We start from the raw sequence: 23,344 nt of genomic DNA, 5'->3' as shown, positions 1-23,344 counted from the left end.
TGGTTACCAATGATCTTTTTATTTTTCTGTTTGCGCAAACCATAGACACTCATTTAAATCCCTTTTTTCTGAAATCCATAAATATAATAATATGTTAGCCAGACTGGTTTTAATCAAATCAAGTCCAGGGATATGATTCACCCTTTTGTTGCAAATCCCCATTTTACATTTTGAAAATATAATTAAGAAAGTTCTTAAAAAGGGCAACATGCATTGTCACAGTTTACCACACTGATGAAAGGAGCCAGCAGGCAATGCCCAAATCTTTTCATTACTGTGTGCTTGTGCATTGGTGTGTGTGTGTGTGTGTGTGTGTGTGTGTGTGTGTGTGTGTGTGTGTGTGTGTGTGTGTGCATAGCGATAATCAGAAGGTGTATGGCAAGAAACAGTTTTTATTATATTTCAGAATGACATAGTTATGGACATTACTTTTGCTGTTTCAATACACAAGCAAATCTGTATGGACAATCATTAGGTAGATGAAAACCAAATAAAATAATTTGTACACATATTTTACAATACATACTGTAGTTCCTTACTGGCTAGAGCAATATGCATTATGCAGGAAGGTATTGCTATTCATATAGTACAGCTAATTACAGTTGATATGAAAAAAAAAAAAAAAAAGGAAAAATAAGTTATTTAAATATCAATTACATATACAGAATGTGCAACTTCTGCTATGCATTTCATATATGTAATTAAGAATGAATTTTTGTAAGACTGTATAAACAAACCGGGAGTGAGTAACTGGAACAGGTTAACTCATGAATGGTTATTAAACTTGGCTTTGGGAACTTAATACTAAAATAAAATACCAGCATAACCCATTGAAACCCTTTACAATACCTGACAACAGATGTCCATTTTTGGACCCGTGAACAAAATGTAGCCAATTCTGCCTATAAAACAGTTAGATTTACTATCTAAAGTGCATTTACAGTGTCAGTATTTTCATTCTTTTGCAGAACTCTTCTCGGGTCTTTTACTTTTTTTGATAATGACCCCCGTCCTCACGTTCCCAGAGCACCACTTTGATTGAAGAGAAAAAAGGCATCAAATATCTATCGATCGAGTGCCCACTGCAAAAAAAACAGGCCCTAAATTTAGCAATAACAGTTGGTAAAATTTTCAAATATGAAATCCATGGAAAAAGCCTTTAGTTCAGTTCTGGTTATGAAGTATATAACTGTTAGAAATAAGAGGGGGAAACAACAAATGAGGATGTTTGATTTATTTCCTGCAGAATGTGCAAATGAAAGTTTCTCGTTGTTTTCAGTTCTGTTTTTCGCCCCAAGACGTTTTAACTGTCTCAGTGTTTCCCTGAATTTCAAGACTTGTTTTTTTTTTTCATGGTGCGAGTTTGTTATGGAGGTCAGTATTTCACCTGATGTGACACTTTTTATTACCATTACTGTTGTTTTTTACATTTAAATCTCATTTCAAAACGGCATCCATTTAAACTTAAAGAAAATCACAAAGAGCCTATTATTCAGCTATAATTCAAAATTCCTCAACACTGTAACCAAAGTGTAAACGTTCCAATAAATTCCAGATATGACACCCGAGATGTGAGCTGTGTCCCACCCTATCCCACAATCCCTCTGCAACATGTACAGACTGTGAATGTGTTTCAACATGGCCGAGGGACGTTGAACATGGGATTTGCGATTTTGTGGTTTAATATTTGGAATCTGTGGTCCACATCCATCACTGAAATTATCTGGTTGAATGTGTGTATTCATAAAAAAATCTCTGACTCAATTATTTCTCAGACATTCAGAACAAAAAAGCTTGTACCATTGGCACAGTTATGTCTGTTATGGTAGTCAAAACTACAGCATGTGTGTTTGCGGTCATTCATAATGGTATGGCAACTTAAAATGTCCTTTGATACATCAGGGAATGTATTTCAGTGAAAGCTGACTGTGATTACTACAATAAAACAAAGCTCTCTGTAAGACTCTTAATATTAGAGCAAAGTGTGCATCAAAGATGTGAAGTAAAATATGAAATAAAAAGTTGTGATGTCAGCTGTTTCAGCTTAGAAAAGACTCAGCTGGCCTCAAAATAAGGCTGCAACATTCAAAAGGCAAACACAAATTGTAACATATAAATCATTTTAAAATTAGGATGTGCATTATGCTATAATACAGAAACATGATACAAAATAAGCCACCTCAAGCCACCAGTTATTCATTGTTTGGTGTGTGTATTTAGTTGATTAAAAACTCAGATATTAGTGGGAATGAAACATTGAATGAGAAGGAAATCACTTTGGCCAAGCTACTTCCTTAAAAGACCCTCGGATTTTGTTGCCACATGAGATGAATATGACGCATTTATATGCACAAAATAAACCATCTTTCTGGATTAAATAAAAAATCCATCCTACAAAAGAGTGTGCTATCTTCCTTAAAGGCAGATCCAAGTCTTTATTTTAAGACTTTGGGGGTGTCTTCAGAATGGAAGCCATCCCACAGAGTGAGTCTACAGTCTTTTTTCTTAAAAAAGGCATCTGATATCTTGTCTTGGCTGTTTGGAGAAACTCCTCCATGCCGTAAACATTTGAGAAAAGACAGAGTGAGGAAACCAGAGAGCAGGGTTAAGTCTTTTGACATGTGTGGGACAGGAAGTCCTATAGTGCTGTGCTCACCCGTTCGGTCATGCACTCTTGTGCCCAATTCACCCAAGACCACCTCCTAGCCGTGTTTCAATAAGATGGTACTGACCAATGAGTTGAAACCTCTTGCATGTTTCCACCAACATGATTAGGACTGCACCTCTCTGTGTGTGTTGACCAATCGCGCCTCACTGATCAGGCGGCGGGCATGTCTTTCATCCCTAACCCCGGCCTCCCACACACTGCTCTCTGTTAACAAGGCCACGCGGCTCAGTGTGTCGACTCCTGCCGCTGCCAGAGATGTGGCGTACATGGGTAGGCCGATGGAGATGAGCCAATCAGAGACTGTGCTGATGTTACCTAAGGGTAGAGGCTTCCGGCACATCTCTGTCAAACCTCCAGAGGGGATCTGAGTCAGAACGGGATAAAAAAAAAAGAAAGAAAGAAAGAAAGAAAGAAAGAAAAGGCTTTAGTTTCACAGTAGTTCCTATGATAATGAAGCATTGGGTTTTCACATTTTCAGGCAATTTTGGCAATACAATATGTGCAGAGTTATAGAGTGAAGACAGACTTAAAATACATGAAGTAATTTGAGACTACTTATACCAATAATCCAGTGCCTTCTCCTCAATAGTGTTGCCAGCCTTGCGTACAGGAAATTTGTGTCACAACTGGCCTATTTTTCCAGCCTTTATAGTTACTTTCTAACAAAGCCTCTCAGCATTTTGCTTGGTCTAAAATTTTAGAATTGCTCCTACATATTTTCAAGAAAACTGGTGTTGTTGCCTTACAGCCATGCGGTGTTGTTTACGCAGCTCTTTGACTCTGAGCTGATCCATGGTGGAGGCCACGTCTTTGACAGGTTGTGCCAAGTCCTCAGAGTAACGCTGTACCAGTGGCTGGGGGATGGCACATCGGCCATGCTGAAATAGGATTGTAAAGAGAGATTAAAAATTGATATTTAGAAAGAGGAACATATCTACATTTTCACAGAGGGAAACAACATGTAAGAAATGTCATGTCAAAAAACACTGACCAGTGTGAAGCTTACAGGCAACGCGAAGTGGAACAACATAATGAAGAAACGTCATATTACTCAGACTAAGATTTGGTTGTTTAAGAATGAATGAAGCAGATTAAAGCATAAATGTATGGGCAAACGTTGAGAGAATCTTCTGTCGAGGTAATGAACAGATTTCTAAAGGGAATTAGGTAAGAACTCATTATTTTGTTTCGTCTACAAACTCTAGTACCCTTACCCTAATCCATACTTTTCTGAAACTGAAAGCATCTAAACAATAAAGAATGTCAAGATCTAGTTAAAAATATTATAAGCAGTGACTATGTTAAGGATAAAACTGGGCCAAACGTGTTATGAGCATATGTTAAATACGATTTTCAGCGAAACTGAATCAAAGGTCTTTTGGGGATGAAAGAATAGTTGAACAGAGGTAAAGATCTCCTGAGTAAAAACCCTGTTTGACTTAACCTTAGAACATCTCCATTTGCATGTGGCCCTGAGGAGCTTCGAAAGTGCCAATGTTCAATAGGTTCACTTTGCACAACAGCATGATCTTGGAATTTGTCATCATTTTTAATTTTCACAGTTAAATGCTAAATTGGTCATTTAGTTACCCGAATGACGTTTGACCCCAGTGACTACAATCATGCCTGCGGGACCCTGCCATGTGTCTGCCAATCCATTTAAGACTAAGAGGAATCCAACAGAGCTGTACTGTGGTCTAAGGCACTATTTCTCACCTCATCCCTTGATGCCTCGGTCTGTTTGCATGTGTTATTATCCTGCCAGTGTTAGGGGCTCCACCATGTTAAAGGGCCTGGGGTCTGGCAAGTGGCGGAGGGTTTTATAACCCTGTCTGCCTTCAGTAAGATTCAGCCCATAAACTTAACAGTCTGAACCGCATCACAGTGAGACTCAAGCCACAGTCTTTCCTCCTCAGTTGCAGGCAGCATATTTATTATTGTGCATACACACACCCCCACACCCTCACTCCCAAATAAATGCTCTTGCATATAAAACGGCATCTGCACACCAAAAGAAACACAAAGACTTTAGACTCTATTAGTGTCTATTTTTTTAAATGAAACCAGTTCCAAAGCAGGCTGCTGATGTTTTTGGCCTAAACGCAGAGCAATTTGGATCCAAGCTACAGTCAAATTATGACTGAGTTAAGTTAGGCATGTTACAATGCTAAACCAGAAGAGCCTGACGCCAGATAAGTATAGCTGAGGTGTCTTGGAGCCCTTTAATCAAATTAACTATGTAAATATGACTTCAAATGTTTTTGTTTTGCATTAACTGGGATGGGATTTTTTTCTAAATTGAATACCCGACCTTATCGGGTTAGCTTAGTGTGTGTGTGTGTGTGTGTGTGTGTGTGTGTGTGTGTGTGTGTGTGTGTGTGTGTTATCTACTATTTGGCACAAAAATATGCATGCAAGTGCTAAAGAGATAATTGACTGAAGGAATCGAGTTTGTGAATTTTAGTACTTTTGATTAAATATCAGATTGCCTGCATGTTTGAACAGTAGATTAACTGAATGCGAATAAATCTGTCATCAGTCTGTCATAAAAATTGTTTCAGATTTTTTGGTAATCTAAATTATGAGGTGATTTTTCTTGTTTTATGTTTTAGATACTTCCCTAACCTTGTCAGAGTAGGGCTCCTCAGTAAGATCGATCCCCTCAGCTTGCAGCCGTTGTTCCAGGAGGGTGAGCAGGTCAGGGCTCATCTTGTTATGGGAAACCTTCCTTGTAACAGCCATCTTGCCCCCGAGATCTGAGAGCCATGGAGGCTGCACTGCAGGCGGAGTGCCTGATTCCTCGCCCAAGGATGAGGCTGAGGAGGTGGCACACGGACTGGTGGGGGTGCTCGGGGTCTTGGCAGGCAGAGCGGGGGCATTGAAGCTGGGGCTGGGGCTGCTGCTGCTGCTGCGGATAATGGGGCTACTCGGTTGAGATCTGTTGAGGGAGTGGGTGGGCGAGGGAGTAGGTGATGGCGAGGAAGGCAGGGAGAAAGGAGGGTGACGTAGGCCATTGGCGAGTCTTTCTTTAGACTTCTTGGCAGGAACGGGAGGAGGGATGGGAGGCTTTTTGGGGTGAGTCCGGATGATCCTCTCCCCGCTTGCACTAGAATCAGGAGGACTTGGAGTGGGACTGGAAAGGGGCTCCGGAGGGCTGGGGGACTGGGTTGTCGGACAAGGGTAGCGGAGATGCAGCTGGGAGGGTACGGGCGGTCGGTCAGCCCTTCCTTTAGGGCTCACTGTTGGAGTCCCATTTGGAGCTGCAGAACTGTCACCTCTGCAGACCTTGATGGGGCTGCTGTTGCAGGATTTGGGTACTTCCCTGGAGGGTTTAAGCTCCAAACTCAGATCATTTTTCTGCTCAAGGTTCTGCTCCCAGTGCAGATCTCCCAGAGAGTGGGATCGTTTCCAGGGTCCAGAGGGCTGTGGGGGACCATCGAGGTCCTCACAGCTGCGGCTGGCTGGGATGGGTGTCTGTCTTTGAGCTTTGCGCAGCCCAAGCAAGTTGAAACCCTTGAGGGAGGGCTTGACGAAGAAGATTTTTGGAAACTTTGTACGCTGGTTTTTGCCGTTGTGTTGCAGAGCCTCTGTAGAAAGAGTCATGGGCAGCGTCGGGTAGTCAGGAGACTGGAGTCCTGCAGAAGAACGACTGGAACGGGAAGCTTTCCTGCTTTTACCTGCAAAATAAATATACGCACTTAGCATTGATGTGGAACTTATTTGAAAGGCAAACAGCTACGTTTTCCACCCCTCAGCTTTCTATGGCAATGCTTTCACTAATATAAAAACTTGATTCATATTAATACTATGCATGACTCAGCTATTCGGTTTGACATTTTGTTTCTTTTGCTTCTTGCAGTTTTGGGCAAAAATAAAACAAAGGTGGTAAACACATTTTAACGTGTATCTATGACACAAATACTCCATACCGTGTATGTTGGCATCACTGGAAAATATATTCACAGCACTCATTAATTTAACAAGTCCACCAGAGGCAAGCCTTTGCAAAATAAATTAAACTCGTACAAGCATTGCATGGTTATTTAAGACTCATCTGTAAGGCCCAGTTAAAAGCAGATGAATGTTTATGAAGGAGGGATGGAATGCCACTGACCAAGCTTACTGATTTAAATGTTGTCATAGCAGCAATCCAAAGTAAAGATATCTGGATGGAATACTTCGGAAACAAAAGGATGAAGCAACTTACCATCTATCCTTTGGCTTACGGAAGCAGAATGGATGGAAAAAAATGGAGGAGAGCCACATATTGTGACTTGCCAAATATTTGAAACGGTGGGATGACAGAAAGTAGTTCAATAGATGGAATGTTATAAAATCTCTCTACCCTCTTTTGGCAGAAGGGATTGTAATAAATGTAAGTACTTCCCAAGAGAAATGCCGTAACTGCAATATTTATATTCAGAAATGGAATCGGGAGGGGAGAGTGAGGTCTATGGACGGTTCAATAAAACATCCTTTGAAATTAAAAATCCAATACAAGCCAAGAATGTTTAGTCATTGGAGTGACCTCTGTTTGGCAGATGGGTTACTGGATTGTATTAGCACATCATCGATGATACTTATATTTTAAAATCTTGTCAACAATGATGCACTTTATACAGTGACATATAATAGCATATTAACTGTAATGAACTATAGATATAAACAATAAATGTCGATGCGAACTGCAGATTTCTAAAATCGTTTATATGACTACATAATGAGTAACATTATACTGGTTTATGATTCACAACATTAATAACATGCAATAAAACCTAAAATTTTATTCATTTTTTGTTATGGAGCTCACTGACTAAACATAATTACCCACCTTTTACTTCACAACATCACCTCATTATATATGCTTATAAAAATCCTGTGTAAGTTGTTTGATGATATGCGAAAGAAGTACTACATGTCGTCACAGGAATCAGACATATATGTTAAAGAAAGGTCTATTGATCAAAGAGCAAAAATTGAGGGCTCTATAGTGCCTTTTCTCCCCCCCCCCAAAAAAAAAAAAAGTTTCAAGGAGATTTGCATCATGATTTTTAGTTACCTTCTATTATTTGAACTAAAATCAAATATTTCCTTTTGCCAATTCTCGAGACGAATAAATATTCAGAGAGATTCATTAATATACAGTAACACATTACTGAATCCGATTTTAGAGCTGTGGAACCCTGAAAGAAATGCAGAATGTTTTCTAAATGTTAATGTTATGCAGCTAGTTTGTGAACAGCATTTAGTGGCATGGAAGGAAAAAACAGACAGAAAAAAAGGAGAAACATAAAATCAAACAAGCAGCATGAGAATCCTTTATTTTGTAGAGAAGTGGTTTTTATTCCACAACTTAAATCTCTACTGTGGCAGACTGCACACTTTACTACTGAACCTGAATGACACATACACACACAAAGGGGGGAAACCAGTAGTTACGCTGGAGTCATACAGATATAGAAAAAAAGACAAAGCAAGGATTTATGAGTTATGGAGTTGTTAAAAGAATGAGGAAGGCAGGGTCTTATGCAGAGAGATCGAGCAGTCTCAAAAAGTACAGAAACAAAAATTCTCAAATAAAACCTCAATAAACTTCTATAATCAGAACTCTCTTAAAATCAGCGCACTACAATTTAAAAAATATTTTCATCCACATCATTTTAGGCACATACTGTATGATTGTGCAACATGGTCACGATAAACACAAGGAAAGTGACATCTTGAAATGGTGAAGATAGGAGAATAAATGGTAACTGTGATCTGTGACCTGACGAGAACATGTTATAATCGTATCAGCCTTAAGAATCACCACTGCAAAGAAGGAAAAAAAAAACACAGGCATCTATTGACATACTACTCTGCAAGCTTTTTTTTTTTTTTTTTCAATTAAAAACACTTAACAGAAATACTCTCTGAGCTCGTATTCTTCTTCCTGGCATCCATCTATCGGCCTTGAACCCACAGGAGGGACAGCTGGGAGGCTGAGTCCGTCACTGGGCAGTGACTTTGTTCTCGTGAGAACAGTTCTGTGCATTGGGGAGAGTCTTTCCCTCTGTGCTCCCAGCATTGTGGGGTGGACTAGACTTAGTGGTCTGGGGCCTGGCTCCCTCTTAGTTACAACTGGCGTTTGGCACTGATGGAAAAGAATGCCTATAGGATGGAAAGAGTGGTGAAGAAAGTGGAGTGAAAGGATAGAAAAAGTGTCTGAGGTGATTAGGGGTTCTTTCTCTAGAGCACCCAGAGTAGAGAGGTAAAGGTGGGCTTTTGGGGGCAGATATGGCAGCAAGAGGAGTTTTTTTCTGCCAGATGCCGACCCAGAGGAGTGAGATGGCCAGGGTGTTAGGATGCAGAAGCAAGTAATGGAGCAGAGGTGGAAGCCCAGAGAGGAAAAAGGCGAAGGTGTTACTGTGGTACTAGAACTAGACTAGAACCGGAATCAGCTTTAGCTAGGCTAACTCCCAGCTGGCTTTGGGTAACGGTGGTCTAGACTAAGCAAAGCAATCATTACCATTCTCCAGGTTCTCATTGCTCTCGTAGCACCCGGAGTCCCGTGGGGAGTCTCCCACCAGGCCCCGCCCCTCAGACAGCAGCTTCTCCTGGGAGCCTGACAGGCCGCTGCGCTCTGGATCACTGCTACCTGGTTATAGCAAGACAAGAGAAATATCATCAAAATCTAAGTCAAATGGTTTTAAAAGTATTACTTCCTGGTAATATATAACTTTTTCTGCAAAATCAATTGGAAATGATTTTGAAGTTTGGTTGGTTCTCATTTATACTTGTTCTGAACATTTTGGCACACTGATTGAAGTACAGTGCAGTTTTTGTTTTTTTTTAGCATGAAAAGGAGATGGAAGAAACTGCTGCAGCTGAAAAATGGATCTAGTTATATTAACATTTAAACCCTGGAGGAATACTGAGGCTTCAAAAATGTATCTTTGTTTCAGTATAGTCAAATACATGCACTCATGGAAACACACTAAAAGCTGAAACCCTGAGTGTTTTATCACATAGCTATCTAAAATGTGTGTGTGTGTGTGTGTGTGTGTGTGTGTGTGTGTGTGTGTGTGTGTGTGTGTGTGTGTGTGTGTTTTTTTCAGTATACTTACTATCGTACTCCTGTAGCAGCTCTACAGCAGTGAGCAATACGGCTCTGTGCTGAGGATCTCTGATGTTCAGCTCATCCAAGTCCTCCTCTTCCAGCAACTTGAACGTGTCCAGGTCCTCGTAGCCGTTGAACAAGAAAGTGGGCATGTGCTCCTATATAACAGAAAGTCTGAGTTTAAACTTTCTTTTGAGGAGCTATGACCAAAGGTGTCTAAAGACTGAAGAAAAAATACACAAGACGGAAGGAAAAATACACTTTGGATTTGACTCATTGGACCAGTGACAAGAACTTTGGAGCAGCAGAAGCATAAATTACATAAAACGTACAAACGTGAAGGTAGAAAGGAAAAAAACTGTAGAGTCGACAGTTGTCGTCTGCTCAAAGTTTCCTATCCACATTGTGTATTTTTGAAAAAGACACTAGTAAACAAAATCTAAAACGCTATTTGGATTTTTACATGGCATGTAATCACGTTAAGTCATAGCTAAATCTGCTCTGGCTGGTTCCACTGTCAACACGCTTGTTGCGAGTTGTAACAACATCACTGAGCTCGCTGTGCCAAACAACATGCAACGTGTTGCCACACCGTCATAACCTAATCTAGCTGTGACCAAATTGGCAAACAGGACTTGAAAAGGAAAACCCTCCCAATGTAATGTGGGAACAACTGAAGGTTGCATCAAAGTACTCTTCAACCACAGAAGACAAAGTGTCACACACCAACACAAACACACACCAAAGTGAGTCACCCAAACCACCGTGCTATCTGAAATAACACAAAAGAAGAAGAAAAAAGTTTGTGAGATCACCCAGTGGAAGAGTGAAGTCAGCTGACTATCATTCAAAGCACTCAACTGCTTCCACTTTGAATATCGCCGGGCTCCAAGCTTAGGTGACCAACACAGTTTTATTGGACAACTACATAGACCGCATGTCAATGGAAAAACTGCCAATTACAGCGGTGGAGAACACGGTAGAGAACTGTGTGTCCCTGTTCTGTTCACGCTGAATGATGCAGGACTAAACAAAAGGACCACCAACTAACACAAACACAGGCAGCCAGGTCCTCAGTGTAATTTTTCAACTTGCCAAAAAGGCAAGTGTGTGACTCGAAAATAAGTCAGGAAACCAAAATCTCCTTGAAGTCAATGTAAAAGTCTGACCAATATAAAATGCTATCTCTGACACCTTAGAAAGAATGAAGGAAGGAAGGCCATCCAATTTTTTTTTCTTAATTCACTTGCAATTTTACTTTTTAGGTTTTTGTCTTATAGACTCAAGATAAAGTCAAAATCTCAAGAAAACTATGAAACTGCAGTTCATTTCTCACTTTTTCCTCATCCACGTGCCAGAAAGCCAGCACGGAAAGAGTAGGCTAGTTAAAATACTGTACCTGGCAAAGGAATGGTTACAAATTGGACACTGTTTTAGATGTGTTTAGTCTAACTTACCCACTCCAGAAATCCCGTGGTGACTAAGAGGCCATGAAGGCTCTGTTGCACTTGTAACAACCAGATTCACAGCTTAGTAACATTAATCTTTAATCTGTAACTTGGCCTTTAAATTGGCCAGAGATAAAAACAGACAACCCACAAAGTCTCCATCTCTATTTGGGGAAGTGAGGCCTGCTGGCTGCCTGAGTGGGAGGAGATGATATCAAGCTCCCAGCGAAGTGGAGGTTTTGATGAAAGATGCAAGCTATTGTTGGGGTGTGGTTGTCACGATGTGGGTGTTAATGTTTATGCGTCAGTGTCAAATCAAACATCCTAAGCCGTGCAGCCTGTAATTGGGTACATTATATTTATCTCTGTTCGTCTGCAAACGTGTTTAAGATGTAGGGCTATAACAATATTTTCTTTTACTTCTAAAGATTTGATTTCTCTTACTGAAGTGCCAGATGGGTGGGCTCTTTCAAGTTAAACAGAGAACAGATTTCTGCAAAGCTTATGACAAAAATCAGTTCATGGAAACTTCACAGAAACTATAAGAAGAGGACTGTGAGTGTAAGTCCAAGCTATTTGGGTTTCAATTTAAGATAACTCTGTATGAAACCTGGCATGCCTGGTAATCTACCTTGAGGTTGATGCGCTCCAGCAGATCCTCCACTGATGTGGGTTTGGGCGGTCGGCCCTTCCTCCTCCTCCTCACAGGCCGTTTGGGCTTTTCCACTTCTTCGTTCAGCACATCCACATATATAAACTTGAAGGTACCCACTTTGTTGTTAAGCAGGCCCATCCATGTTCCCATGGGTGGCTTACTGATGATGTCAATCACATCCCCATGCTGGAGAATCACATAGGAGAGAGAAGAGAAGTGACCTGAGGCTGGCATTTTGAATTTGAAGCTGTGGGTTGTTAAAAAAAACAAAAAAAAAACAAAACAAAGACACCAAGAGCTGCATTTTAAATAAAACACGGGCGGAAGAGTCTTTCAGAGTTACAAGCCTGTGTGACCTTGACTGTACACACAACTCTATGCAAAGTATCTCAACCTTCAGTTTGAGGGAGTCGGAGTCGTAGGGGCTCGGAGTGAAGTCTGTATGGACTCGGGCACGGCCACAGAAGGGTCCTCTGTATGGCGGCTCTTCGTCATCACCGTCCTCTGACTTCACACTCTCTCTGTTACTGGCCGATGAGTCGGTGGTGCTCACTGTCTGACCACCTGGACACAAAGACACACACGGGAGTATTTATATGAGCTACAAAACAATTTACAATTGATCAGAGACTGGCCACTTTTCATAAAAAAAAAAAAAAAAAAAAAGGCAGCTATAATCAATGGTTACCTGAAGGTTTCTCTGATGCTCTACATCAACAGAGTCAATCCTGACTTCATAGTTAAATAACATAAATGTATCAAGTGTCTCTACAAAGACAGATTTGAGGTCATAGGTAAACTTTCAAAGACTATACTGATTGTATTTTGACCGCAGCGACAGAAAAACATCAACAGGATCTTCATCACTTTTGTTACAAATCCTTGGAGGAGGTGCATATGTCTGTTTGTTGAAATCTTGTTGACGTGTGGGAATCGGAGAGAAAAGACTTCCTACATAATCATTGACGCATGTTTTTGCCTGTGAGCCTGCGTGCGTGTGTGTGTGTGTGTGTGTGTGTGTGTGTGTGTGTGTGTGGGTGGGTGTGTGTGGGTGTGTGTGCGCGCTCTGAATCACTGAACGTCGGCCAAGTCTTCAGTTCATCCAGAGCTTGAAACAACGGTTATTTAAACCACAAAAACACGACAGAACCACTAGGTTGAAGACCGCAGATAACAATTAGATCAAATTACCTGAGAGAACGTAACACACTTGAAACCTCTCTAAGATCACAACACATGAGTCATCTGGAGGAGAGAATACGCCACACAAATCATTATTGGCGTAGATGTAATGCCAGAGGCAGCAGAAGCAGCCAGCAGCGAATGTTATGAGCACCATCTAGTGTTGTGCCTTCCTCAAAACAAGCTGTTTATTTAAATCTGTTAATCTTTAGATTGTTCTTACCGAGTGCAACATTTTTACACGACATATATGATGATGTACTGGCACCATAACCCAAAGTACGTGCTTTACTAAGAAGGACTTGGCGTAGGTGATTTACAAGATGATAAATAATGTTTTTCTCTATTTCAAAATGTCAAGTTGTTTTGAATGCAAGGTAAAAGCCTTTTCTAAAAAATAGTTCTTTTAAAACAATCATCTTACTCATTGAACTCTGTCCGCTGAGTGAACTTCGCAGGCTTTCTACCGAGCCTCCGGCCTTAAGCTTCGGTTTCTCCAGAGAGTCGGTGTCAGGCAGAGGGGACTGTGGGGAACCAGGAGCTCCATCTGGACTGGACTGAAAGACCGAAATAGAGGGGGAGATGCAGACGGGTCATGAAAGACAACAAGGGAAAGACACAAAGACGCATGCAGTTAAAGTGGCAAAAGGATGTGAGAGACGTTGTTAAAAGGTTGACATGTGAGGAAAGAAAGGAAACCAAGACAGGGGGAAGGTCATACGTGGAGGGGGTAGGAAAAGGACAAAGGTGGGGGCATTATATGGGGTTATCAGTATTTATTTAATCTTTGCTGATGTCCAAAACATGTGTAGACAAACAAAACAGATTTGTTCAGCTATAGATCCAATTTGACCAATCTGGAACAATGTACACAATATGGAAAAATGTCCTTCCCTTTTCCCCCCCACACATTTAAAGTACATTTATGATAAAACTAATATTTCATAAATAACAGGTTTTTCTTTTTTGCCTTTTACTTTAGCCAAAACTGATAATGATACAATTTAATTGCACCATTAAAGGTATATTGCTTAACAATGCCCAATGTATTATTTTGCAAAATGAAGAAAAAAAAACCTCATCAAATTTTGGTCGAATCTCATGACATCTTATTTATCTTATTTTAAGGAGTTAGAATAAAGTAAAAAAAAAAAAAAAAAAATCATATCAACATAACATCTATGTATGTTTATTATTCTGTCTAATGATACAATGTGACAGTACAGCTATATTTGCTGTAAGTGTTTCAGTTATCCACTAGGTGGCATTGTGGTCTATCAAACAGTCAGACATTGTGATATGGCAATTCATTTTTCTTTACTCATTCCTGATCAATGTCTCCGTAACTGATGCTGTGATATCCGGGTCACTTTATTGAGACAAGGGTGACAAACAGATGTTCAACCGTGCATTAATAACACAGTCTGCAGGGTGACGTTAAACTGTGGGGCTGGACAGGCCACTGGTAAAACCACTGAATGGCCAGAAAATTTAGGCCAGTGCAGATGAGACAGCCCTCATACACTCTCACACTTTAACCCTCCATTTCCAAAGAACTGAGCCTTGGGGAGACTTGCATCATTCCATGAGCTCAGTATGAAGCACACACTCCACCCAAGACACTGGGCCCCGGGAGTGGAACAGCAGAGAGAGACAGGATTCCAAATGTGAATGTGTTTCAGTGCTCTGTGTTTATGCTGTAACTAACACAAATACTTCCACCCACTCACAGCCTGTGGACAGAATATGTGGCTTACACTACAAAACATCCTCCAAATGTTTGCACAAAATGGGGAGCTTTTATTTCTTTACAGTTGTTTTTGGCTCACTGTTTTACTGATTAAACCCATAATGTGTCAACCATTTATGTGTTAGCTGCTCCGTTTTGAATAAAGTTAGGGTTCAAGTGTCTCTACTGTTTATACATTCCTCATTTGTCCTAAAAAACACGGTAAATCTGCACAAGTTTCAATGTTATCTGGAATCTCTACAAATAAAGCAGTGAAAAATGACATCCGTGTGTGTGTCCCAGTGTGTTCATGTCTAACCTGCTCAGACAGGGAGCTGCTGTACTTCTTCGACATGCGTTTCCTCATTGTCTCCTTTACTGACTTGACTTTCTTGCCGAGCGAGATCCTTGACGTGGTTGGGGATTTTACCACTTCTCTGTATATCGCCTCCTGTTCTTTGTGCTGTGATTAGAAGACAGAAAGGGAGGACAGACAAAAAGGAATGAACACAGAGAAAGGAGGTCGCAGAAAGAAGGTGAAAGAGAGATGAGGACAGGCGGGAACGGATCAGGAGAGATTGGACAGGAGAAGAGAAAAGGGCACAGTGATCACAAAAACAAAGGAGAAAGCAGAAGATATAAGGTGATTTAGTGTGACAGGAGAGTTCAGCTCTTGTTCCTTAAAGCCTGTTGTAATTTTACAAGCTGCCGGTACTTACATTGGCCTCTGAGCCTGCGTTGACCACATGGAGAGAACGGTTGGACAGGTCGAAGCCTCCAAAGCTGCACGTTCTCTGTGGGGGAGCCAAAACACAATTAAATGAGTCTAAACAGAACCTCCCCACCCCACACCCACCGGGCCAACTCACGATGATTCATGCTTGGCACAACACAGGCAACAGTTTGATCAATGCACATGGGTGTATGGTTTGTATAGATGTGGGGGCATGATGTCATGTGGGACTGTGGACAGCCAACAGACATGATGTAACATACAGTTATATGAACTCCTCTTTAAAAGTGTGAGTTACTGCATGGTCGTAGGCAAATGAGCTGTTATATGGTTGGCTCCCAAAGGTTCCTCGTGTGCTTTAAAACTCGAATCCTTAGAGAAAATACTGGACTTAATTAAACCTTTCTTGATGTGGCCAAGCTAATATATATATATATATATATATATATACAAATCTACCTTTACAAGTGAAGATCGTGTGTATTCGGTGCATTTTACCTGGATGCATTTCATTTTGTGGGTACATATGAGAAATGCAAAGCTGGTTATCATTTGCAAACATGCACAACACACACTGTATTAGCTGGTTGCTAAGAGCCAACAACATGTTCAGAAAGAGAAACTTGTTTCTGTGGCGAGGACATGACAAAATGGATTTTGTTTTTTTACTGTAGTGGTCAACAGGACGATAAGGGCAGACAGGAGCAACTATGATATGAGTGGACAAAAAAGGTTTCCTGTTCGTATCATCTAATTAGACTTTTTGAAAAGTCCTTAAGCTCTACACACACAAACATGTAGACACAGACATGTACATAAAGCATCTGCCAAAATGGGCTCTCAGTTCAAGTGGGCCACTTGATGGCATTTCTCTGCTGCGTCACAAGCCATCACTAAACCACTCGACTAAACACCCACAAAGCCCCGAACGAAAAAATCTCCAAGAGACAAAACAAATCGACAAAAGGAAATTGGTTTTGTAATTCACGTTCAGCACTGCAGTCCACATCACAGCTTCCAAGGAAAAAGCAGTTTGCAAAACATGTTTGAAAAGATGTCCACAAAGCACTCTGAATATGATAGTGATGTTCAATGTAATGGACATGCACCCAGAAAAAAAATGTCTCGTAGAGATAAGTACAGGAAAAAAAAAAAACTGAAAAAAATCACATCTGCAAGAGAGGCACGGGCCAAAAAAGAAGACAAAAAGCAACAACAGAAAAAGTGGATTCAGAGAGTTTTTGGATGAGAACGACCTCCGGTGATTTCACTAGAACACGATAGGATTCAGGTACCCTCAAAGCTGCAGGATAGCTCCTCTATATCACCACCCGCTATTTCTACTTCTGCTGGTACACACAGGCTATGCATGGGGAACAAGTAAGGCACTTTTGATGCAACCTGACAATTTTCATACGGGTTAAAAATGTAAAAGTTATTACTGGAATTTTATGATCACTGCAGGAAAAGTCCGTCATTTTGTCCTTTCCATCCTTTTGTTGCCATTCTCAGCCTTAGAACATCCATTTGAAAGTTGATAAGCATAAAGACTACTCAATCACTGAAGTTGACTTAATGAGGCCGCTCATTGGATATGTCTTTGAGGCTTGGTGCTGTGCAGCTACAAGAATGAGCAGCTCCAAGCCTTGTTCAACATCTCCTTCACCCACAGGGATCAGCGTGACTGTGCGAGTTCACATGTTCCTCAGGGATCCGACATTTATAAAAGGCACTTATAAAACCTCTGCAATAACTTAACCTCCCAAGAGGGGCACTGCACATTTCATAATCATTTTATATTCAGCTGCAGTAAAAAGGTTTGAAGCCAAAGGCGTTCACTTAAAGGTCATCGAAGATGGCATTCCTCTGAAGGCAGGCCAGTGACAGACATGCCAGCTCGTAAGTTTTCGATACACGAGAACATCTGCAATTCTTTGATGTAGATCATTTTTACACACTCTGTATTAAATGGGTAAGTTAAGGACATTCGACCTGTTATGTCCCCTTTGAATGTGTATGTTTGCTGCACCTTTACCTTTAACCTCTGAGCTATTCTGCAACTTTGAAGTACACCGAGTCCTGCTCACACGAGGCGGTCGAGTTAAACCTCATGGTCTAAACTCACAGACTTCTGCTGGATGCGCAAGAGCACACGCTTGGTGCAGCGGTCCACGCTGGCCGCCCACTTCCTGTCCGCCTCGCGATCCTCCTCCAATAGACAGCGGCGCTCAGCGCGGCTGAGGGTAACTGGTCGGACTAGCTGGGCCCAGTTGAGGTGACCATACAGGCTCCGTTCTACCACATAGGTGATGTTCAGCTCACTGACTGCTGTTCGACCACGCAGCCTGCGAGAGGGGAACACCCAGCCTCCCCCACTTCCAAAACCTTTTGATTTGGCTACTTCGCAGCGAACAGGGGAGGAGGGGGTGACAGACAGGGGGGACACAGGGGTCTTGGCATTGCGCGAGCGCTGGTAGAGCAGGTGCTTGGTGGAGTATGCATAGTTGGGGTCAGGTTTCCGGTGTGTCCAGCTGCCATGGTGCCAGTTGGCAGGTTGATGTTTGGGGCTGCCTTGTGGCCCATCATCCAGGGAGATCAGAAGGCGGGACTGAGACTGGGAATGGGGTTTGGGGCGAGGTTTGGTGAGGCCATAGAAGGCATAGAGGGCCTCGTTGTTACTTACCCCGTGGGAGATGGAGCTCAGGGCCTTCCTCATCTCGCCGTCAGTTGTGGAGCGTGACAGCTTTCCCTCGTCGTCTAATCCACAGCCATCGAGCTCTGAGAAGGAGGAACCACTGCCTGCCACGCCGGAGATGGAGCCTCCCAGGGCGCTGGAGCCCGCTGGGGTTCTCCTCGGGGGCCGGATGAGACCGTGGGTGTTGGAAGACTTATTGAAGGTTTTGACCAGCTTGTGTCCGGACCAGGTATCCAAACTGCTGGAGGAAGGAGAAGTCGTCAGACTGTCGGTGTCTCCATCCAGAGAGAGTTGATCATGGGTGAGGGAGGGCAGAGAGGCCTCCTGGAGTAGAAGGGGCTTCTTTAGGACCCCTGTATACAGAGCTGTGTTGTCCTCACAGGTGGGAGGTGCCTCGAGATTCAGAAAATCTAAAGAAGAGACAGAAACTGAATTTTAACAGCAGATTCAGTGCAGTCCCATGGCCCACAACACTTTCTTGAAGTCAGAGTATCAGGCAAAACCCTTGATAAAAGAGTTGGCAATCTTCTAACACTATCACTTATTTCCACAGAGGTTCAGATAGAAATTTAGAGCTAAAATTTTTATCCTACAATTTCCAAGGGTGATGTAAGTAAAGAGTTGAAATTAATGTACCGCATAAACATGATGCACCAACATCATTTGACGAATAAAAACAAGTGCTACAAGACTTAAATTGTGTCGAACTGTAAGATAATCAGAGGAATTTATCGTTGCCAAACAGGATCACAAACCTTCAGAGGCATGTTTTTTGCCCTCCTCCACCTTGATGAGTTTTTTCCTGACCCGGCGTGTCGAGTTAACCAATTTGTGAAGCCGTTTGAACTTCACCGAGTCCTCTGATTGCTCATCATCTGACTGTTCACGAGACTGGTGGCAGAGAGAAAGAGAAGGGGTGATATAGTGAAAGGGAATATCACTTCATTTAAAAATAAAAAGAAGATGGGCAGAACGACATCAGCCAAAGCAGGGGAAACATCATTTTCAGTTCATCATAACATTTTATGGTAACATAGATGCATGGTTTTGTTTTACATGTATTGGGCAGATTAATACACTTTGACAAATATACATTGAGATTTCAAGGACTCTGTTATGATGCAATGAATGGGTGCTTTGTTTCAGATGGCGACAAAGTTAGTGAGGTGAGAGATGAAGGATTGGAGGGATGGTGGCACGCTGCATTGTATGTAGTCAATATTCATAGTGAACACAGAATGAAATGCACTGAAATAAAGAACCAGATGGCCGAGTAATCTGAAAGAATTGGCACAACTGAATGCCATTTTGCAGTATTACGATAACTCGCCTATTTGACATTATGTTGCCGTCAGAGATTCATTACTCCAGAGGAAATGGAAGGACACTGGTTCACAAATAGTTTCATCACTATCACACAGACACACTTGCTAGTCTGGTTTGGCCAGACTTATCTCCGCCGGGCTGTGCCAGCCCTGGATAATGGTCTGGCTGCACCCTCATATTATTCTGCTATAAGGGGGAAAAATGCTCTGGCTTGTTTGTACTTCTTTAAACAAATCATAATCGTCTTGAATGGTGCAAAGCAGCAACGGTGACCTTGCAAAACAGTGACGGCAGGGAAACTTGTTTTGGTGGAGCATTTGCACGTGGAAGTGAGCCCTGGCATTAAAATGGCTACGTCCCAGAATAAGTCAGAGAACAACCAACCAGGCCCGCCTCATTGCACGAGCCAAATCTTTGTCAAAACTTGCCATTGCCATTTTTGTCAGAGCAGGTTGTTTTTCTGTCGCAACAAGGATGGTAACACACAGACAGGTGAAGGGGAGGAGAATGCAGACTGAAAGAGACAGCTAACGGCAGGCTTATGGCATCATTCTTCATCCAGGTAAGTCAGACTACACAGACAGTCCCTATTGCTCCGAAGCAGCTGTATCTACATTCTTTGCTATAGCTTCGATGTATCATGATGAGTTGAACTTTGGCGTAAAGACTGCCAGGCAGAAGCCACCATGAGAGTTCATTATTTGTCACCGGTTCCCTAAGCAACACCCCATCTCTGGTGACACGTTGCCATTTCTAGAGTCAAGGTTGCATCACTTGTAAACGGACACACATGCCGGCATGCACACTCGCATACACAACACTAGACAGACCAGCCCAGAAGGGCTTAGCTCTCTGTCTGATAAAATGCAGTCTTATCATGTAGCACTAGAGCTCAAGAGCAAGAAACTGCTTTTTCGCTGTCTTGGGAATAGACCACAGGCTTGGCTCAGAGCCTGTAGACATACTGCAGGGAAGGGAGTGTTAACAACTGTGGCTCGGTTGGAGCAAACATTTGACATTGTCCGCACATCGTAGACAGCACCGCACTACCAAAGCAACATGATAACATTTCAGTTCCTGTGTACTTTGTAAGTGTTACAAAACCTGACAAATGATTGTCAAGATGAAAAATAAAAATACATCATTGTGTCATTATGGAAGTCCATTGAATCCAACTTTCCACTCTTTGCCATCACTTCACCCATTTTACAGGTGCATGATACATTTTTTTTTTTTTTTTTGTCGTCTTTCAGGTCAGCCCAGCAGCCAGAGCTTGGTTATAGCCATTCATTTGGCCTCTGACAAACCCGTAGAATTAGGCTGTGAAAACCCATAAATCCACTGTCCCTCAGCCCTCACAATTCTTCAAGACAATCTCTCAACTGAACCACACAATTCTGGCTTGAGTGAGGCTTGAGTGTGACTCAGAAAATGTAATGTAATAATAAGACTGTTGGAGAGAACTGATAAAAGAGACTGAAGAAAGGCTGTAAGTTGAGTGGACCACCAAAGGTGCTGTTGGAGTGCACTCCTGTAACTTGGTTGCTCTAAATAACTATAATCATGAATGGTGAAAAAACATTTTCTCAGATGAAGTCATTTTACTATATAGGTGGGGATAACTATGTCCAACTGCCTTGGTAGTGTTGTAATTAACTCATGTGATTCACCTTTTCCTTATGTGAGAGAAGGAGAAAAGGAATAGAAGATGGTAAAGAAGTGACACTGATATATAAACACTAACCCAGTCCCAAGAATCACCATCCATGCAAATGACCAGATAAACAGGGGAAACGAGACAGGCACAGAAAGGAAGCCAAACTTATGAGGCCATGAATTAAACAGGGCTGAAGGGACGTCCCTGAAAGTGAGGTCGAAGCAAAAATTCCACCACTACAATTACCATGTCACTACACAAATCACTTTGAAGATCGTTTCCACATCTTTGAAGAGTCAAAATGAGAAAACAACATTAACATCTTTGTGGTGCACACCAAAAGCAACCTCCGATCCCACATAGAAACAGAAAAGGGCATTTATGAAAGAAAAAATCAAATTCAGACAGTCCAGAGAACTAATTTGCCTTGAAACTTACCGCCTCATTGAAAAAAGCAGGGTACCATTTCCTGTCTTAATATCCCACATTTTGGCAAGAGCAGGACCAGCAAATTGATAATGCGCTGACCACATTCTCACGCATGCATAATCCAAAATAATATCTGTGCCCCTGTGCACATGCTGGCAGATACAGACACAGCCTGTTAGTGAATTCAACTCAGAGGAATGAGGGACTGTTTGGAAGTGCTGTGCTGCATAGCTAGCAGAGAAAAGGCGTGTTGTGCATCGAGAACAATCCCAGCATTTGAGCCCCTCTGACCCTGCCTTGGCCCCCCAATCGCTAATGGCCAGCCAGGAATGTGGGCTCTGATCGGCAGAGAAAGACACTGCAGAAAAGAAGGCACAGAGCAGCCAAAGAAATGTATATTGCAAACATGAACAGTACAGTATGTCCACATGTCTGCAAATAGAATACAGGCGTGCAGCAAATCTGTTAACAATTTGAATTTGGGAATGACCTAATTCTATTCACTGGAGAGGAGAAGGGGCAATACGTGACACCAATAGAGGCCCCAGCAGAGTAGAAATATTTCCTGAAGTGGCCAATTTTGGAACTTGGGGCAATCGGAGAGACAGAGATCCTCCTCTTCTGGCCTTGGGGAAGAGTGTAAAGTCTTTATCTTCACTCCCTCTGTCTCCCTTGTTTCCTCTCTGCTTCTAGCATTTGCCTCCAGAGCCAAACTGTATGTTCCTCTGCACAATGCTCATTCAGTAGTGCAGGGCTCATGTCTTTAAAATCCCCAATCGATCAATCTCCTTCCCACAGGAAGTGAGCAGCTGGCAGCGGAGGGGTAATGCAAGGTTTAACAGACTGATAAGATGATCAGCATTCTCACAGCACAATGCAAGGACCCACATCAAAGAGCTAAACAGCAGAGAGACGTTGGGCTGAGGTTATGCATGGCATAATTTACCTATTTTATATGGGGAAAAAAAAAATCATCAATCACTACCCAGAAGAATAATTGAATAGGAACCATTGGCTGTGTGAGAAAAATATTTTGCACGAGTCCTTATTCACCGAATATACTCATTCAGTTATCATAACAAAAAGCCATGCAAATCTGATTTCCTTGTGAATAAAAACCATCTATTACTACTAAAGAGTCACAGGGGATGCATGTATAAAAGTCAAGAACATCTGGCACTGGAGCATCAACTTAAATTAAATTCTGATTCAACCCATGTCAGGATCTAAATCTATGGGGTCAATTGACTTTAACAATAAGAACATTCATTACGTTTCCTAAAGTGAATAACAGGAAACGCAACTGTTTTCGGAAAATGTCAGTACGGTTTAGTTAGGAATTAGTAGCACATTTCAAAATAGCAACAATACACATGTGCAGGGGATCATTTTCAGAGAACTTGGAATTTTTGTGTTTGGATAAACTCACTTCCTATAAAAAAAAAAAAAAAAAAAAAAAAAAGTGGGTCAGTGTATGAGACTGTATGACTGCATACTTTTCCCACGGAATTCCATGCAGTACAAAGTTAATGAAAATCTGCCATGACCACTGCGACTTTTGAGTCCGCATCACAGCTGACCTCCATTTAAAAAGAAAATAACACACCAGCAAGTACAAACACACACATTCACACAACAGCAGAGAGAACTGACTGATTGTCACCACACAACAGCCAACAGTACATGATTGTCTGAGCTTCAGCTCCACAACTCCTAGCATCCA

At 41.8% G+C, this 23,344-nt stretch overlaps 1 protein-coding gene across 6 annotated transcripts in view; it reads right to left on the bottom strand.

The window, feature by feature from the left end:
* Positions 1–23,344, bottom strand: part of sash1a (SAM and SH3 domain containing 1a) — a 162,077-nt gene continuing 138,733 nt past the window's right edge. For 3 of the 6 annotated variants that reach the window (XM_069158220.1, XM_069158219.1, XM_069158221.1), the window contains 12 exons: positions 18,965–19,100; positions 17,640–18,619; positions 15,501–15,575; positions 15,101–15,244; positions 13,477–13,609; positions 12,265–12,434; positions 11,847–12,056; positions 9,775–9,925; positions 9,177–9,305; positions 5,294–6,345; positions 3,415–3,546; positions 1–3,032 (listed from right to left, as the gene is read on the bottom strand). In XM_069158220.1, the coding sequence (XP_069014321.1) occupies positions 2,772–3,032; positions 3,415–3,546; positions 5,294–6,345; positions 9,177–9,305; positions 9,775–9,925; positions 11,847–12,056; positions 12,265–12,434; positions 13,477–13,609; positions 15,101–15,244; positions 15,501–15,575; positions 17,640–18,619; positions 18,965–19,100 (3,573 nt within the window). In that variant the 3' untranslated portion in view covers positions 1–2,771. Of the gene's footprint in view, positions 3,033–3,414; positions 3,547–5,293; positions 6,346–7,963; positions 8,819–9,176; positions 9,306–9,774; positions 9,926–11,846; positions 12,057–12,264; positions 12,435–13,476; positions 13,610–15,100; positions 15,245–15,500; positions 15,576–17,639; positions 18,620–18,964; positions 19,101–23,344 lie in introns of those variants that run through there. The other 3 variants (XM_069158222.1, XM_069158223.1, XM_069158224.1) reach the window with 3 other exon arrangements.

This window comes from Embiotoca jacksoni, unplaced genomic scaffold (assembly GCF_022577435.1).
Source record: "Embiotoca jacksoni isolate LCO1_2020_lvr unplaced genomic scaffold, fEmbJac1.0.p SCAF_23, whole genome shotgun sequence".
NCBI classification, from domain to species: domain Eukaryota; kingdom Metazoa; phylum Chordata; class Actinopteri; family Embiotocidae; genus Embiotoca; species Embiotoca jacksoni.
This window is presented reverse-complemented; position numbering and strand designations above follow the sequence as displayed.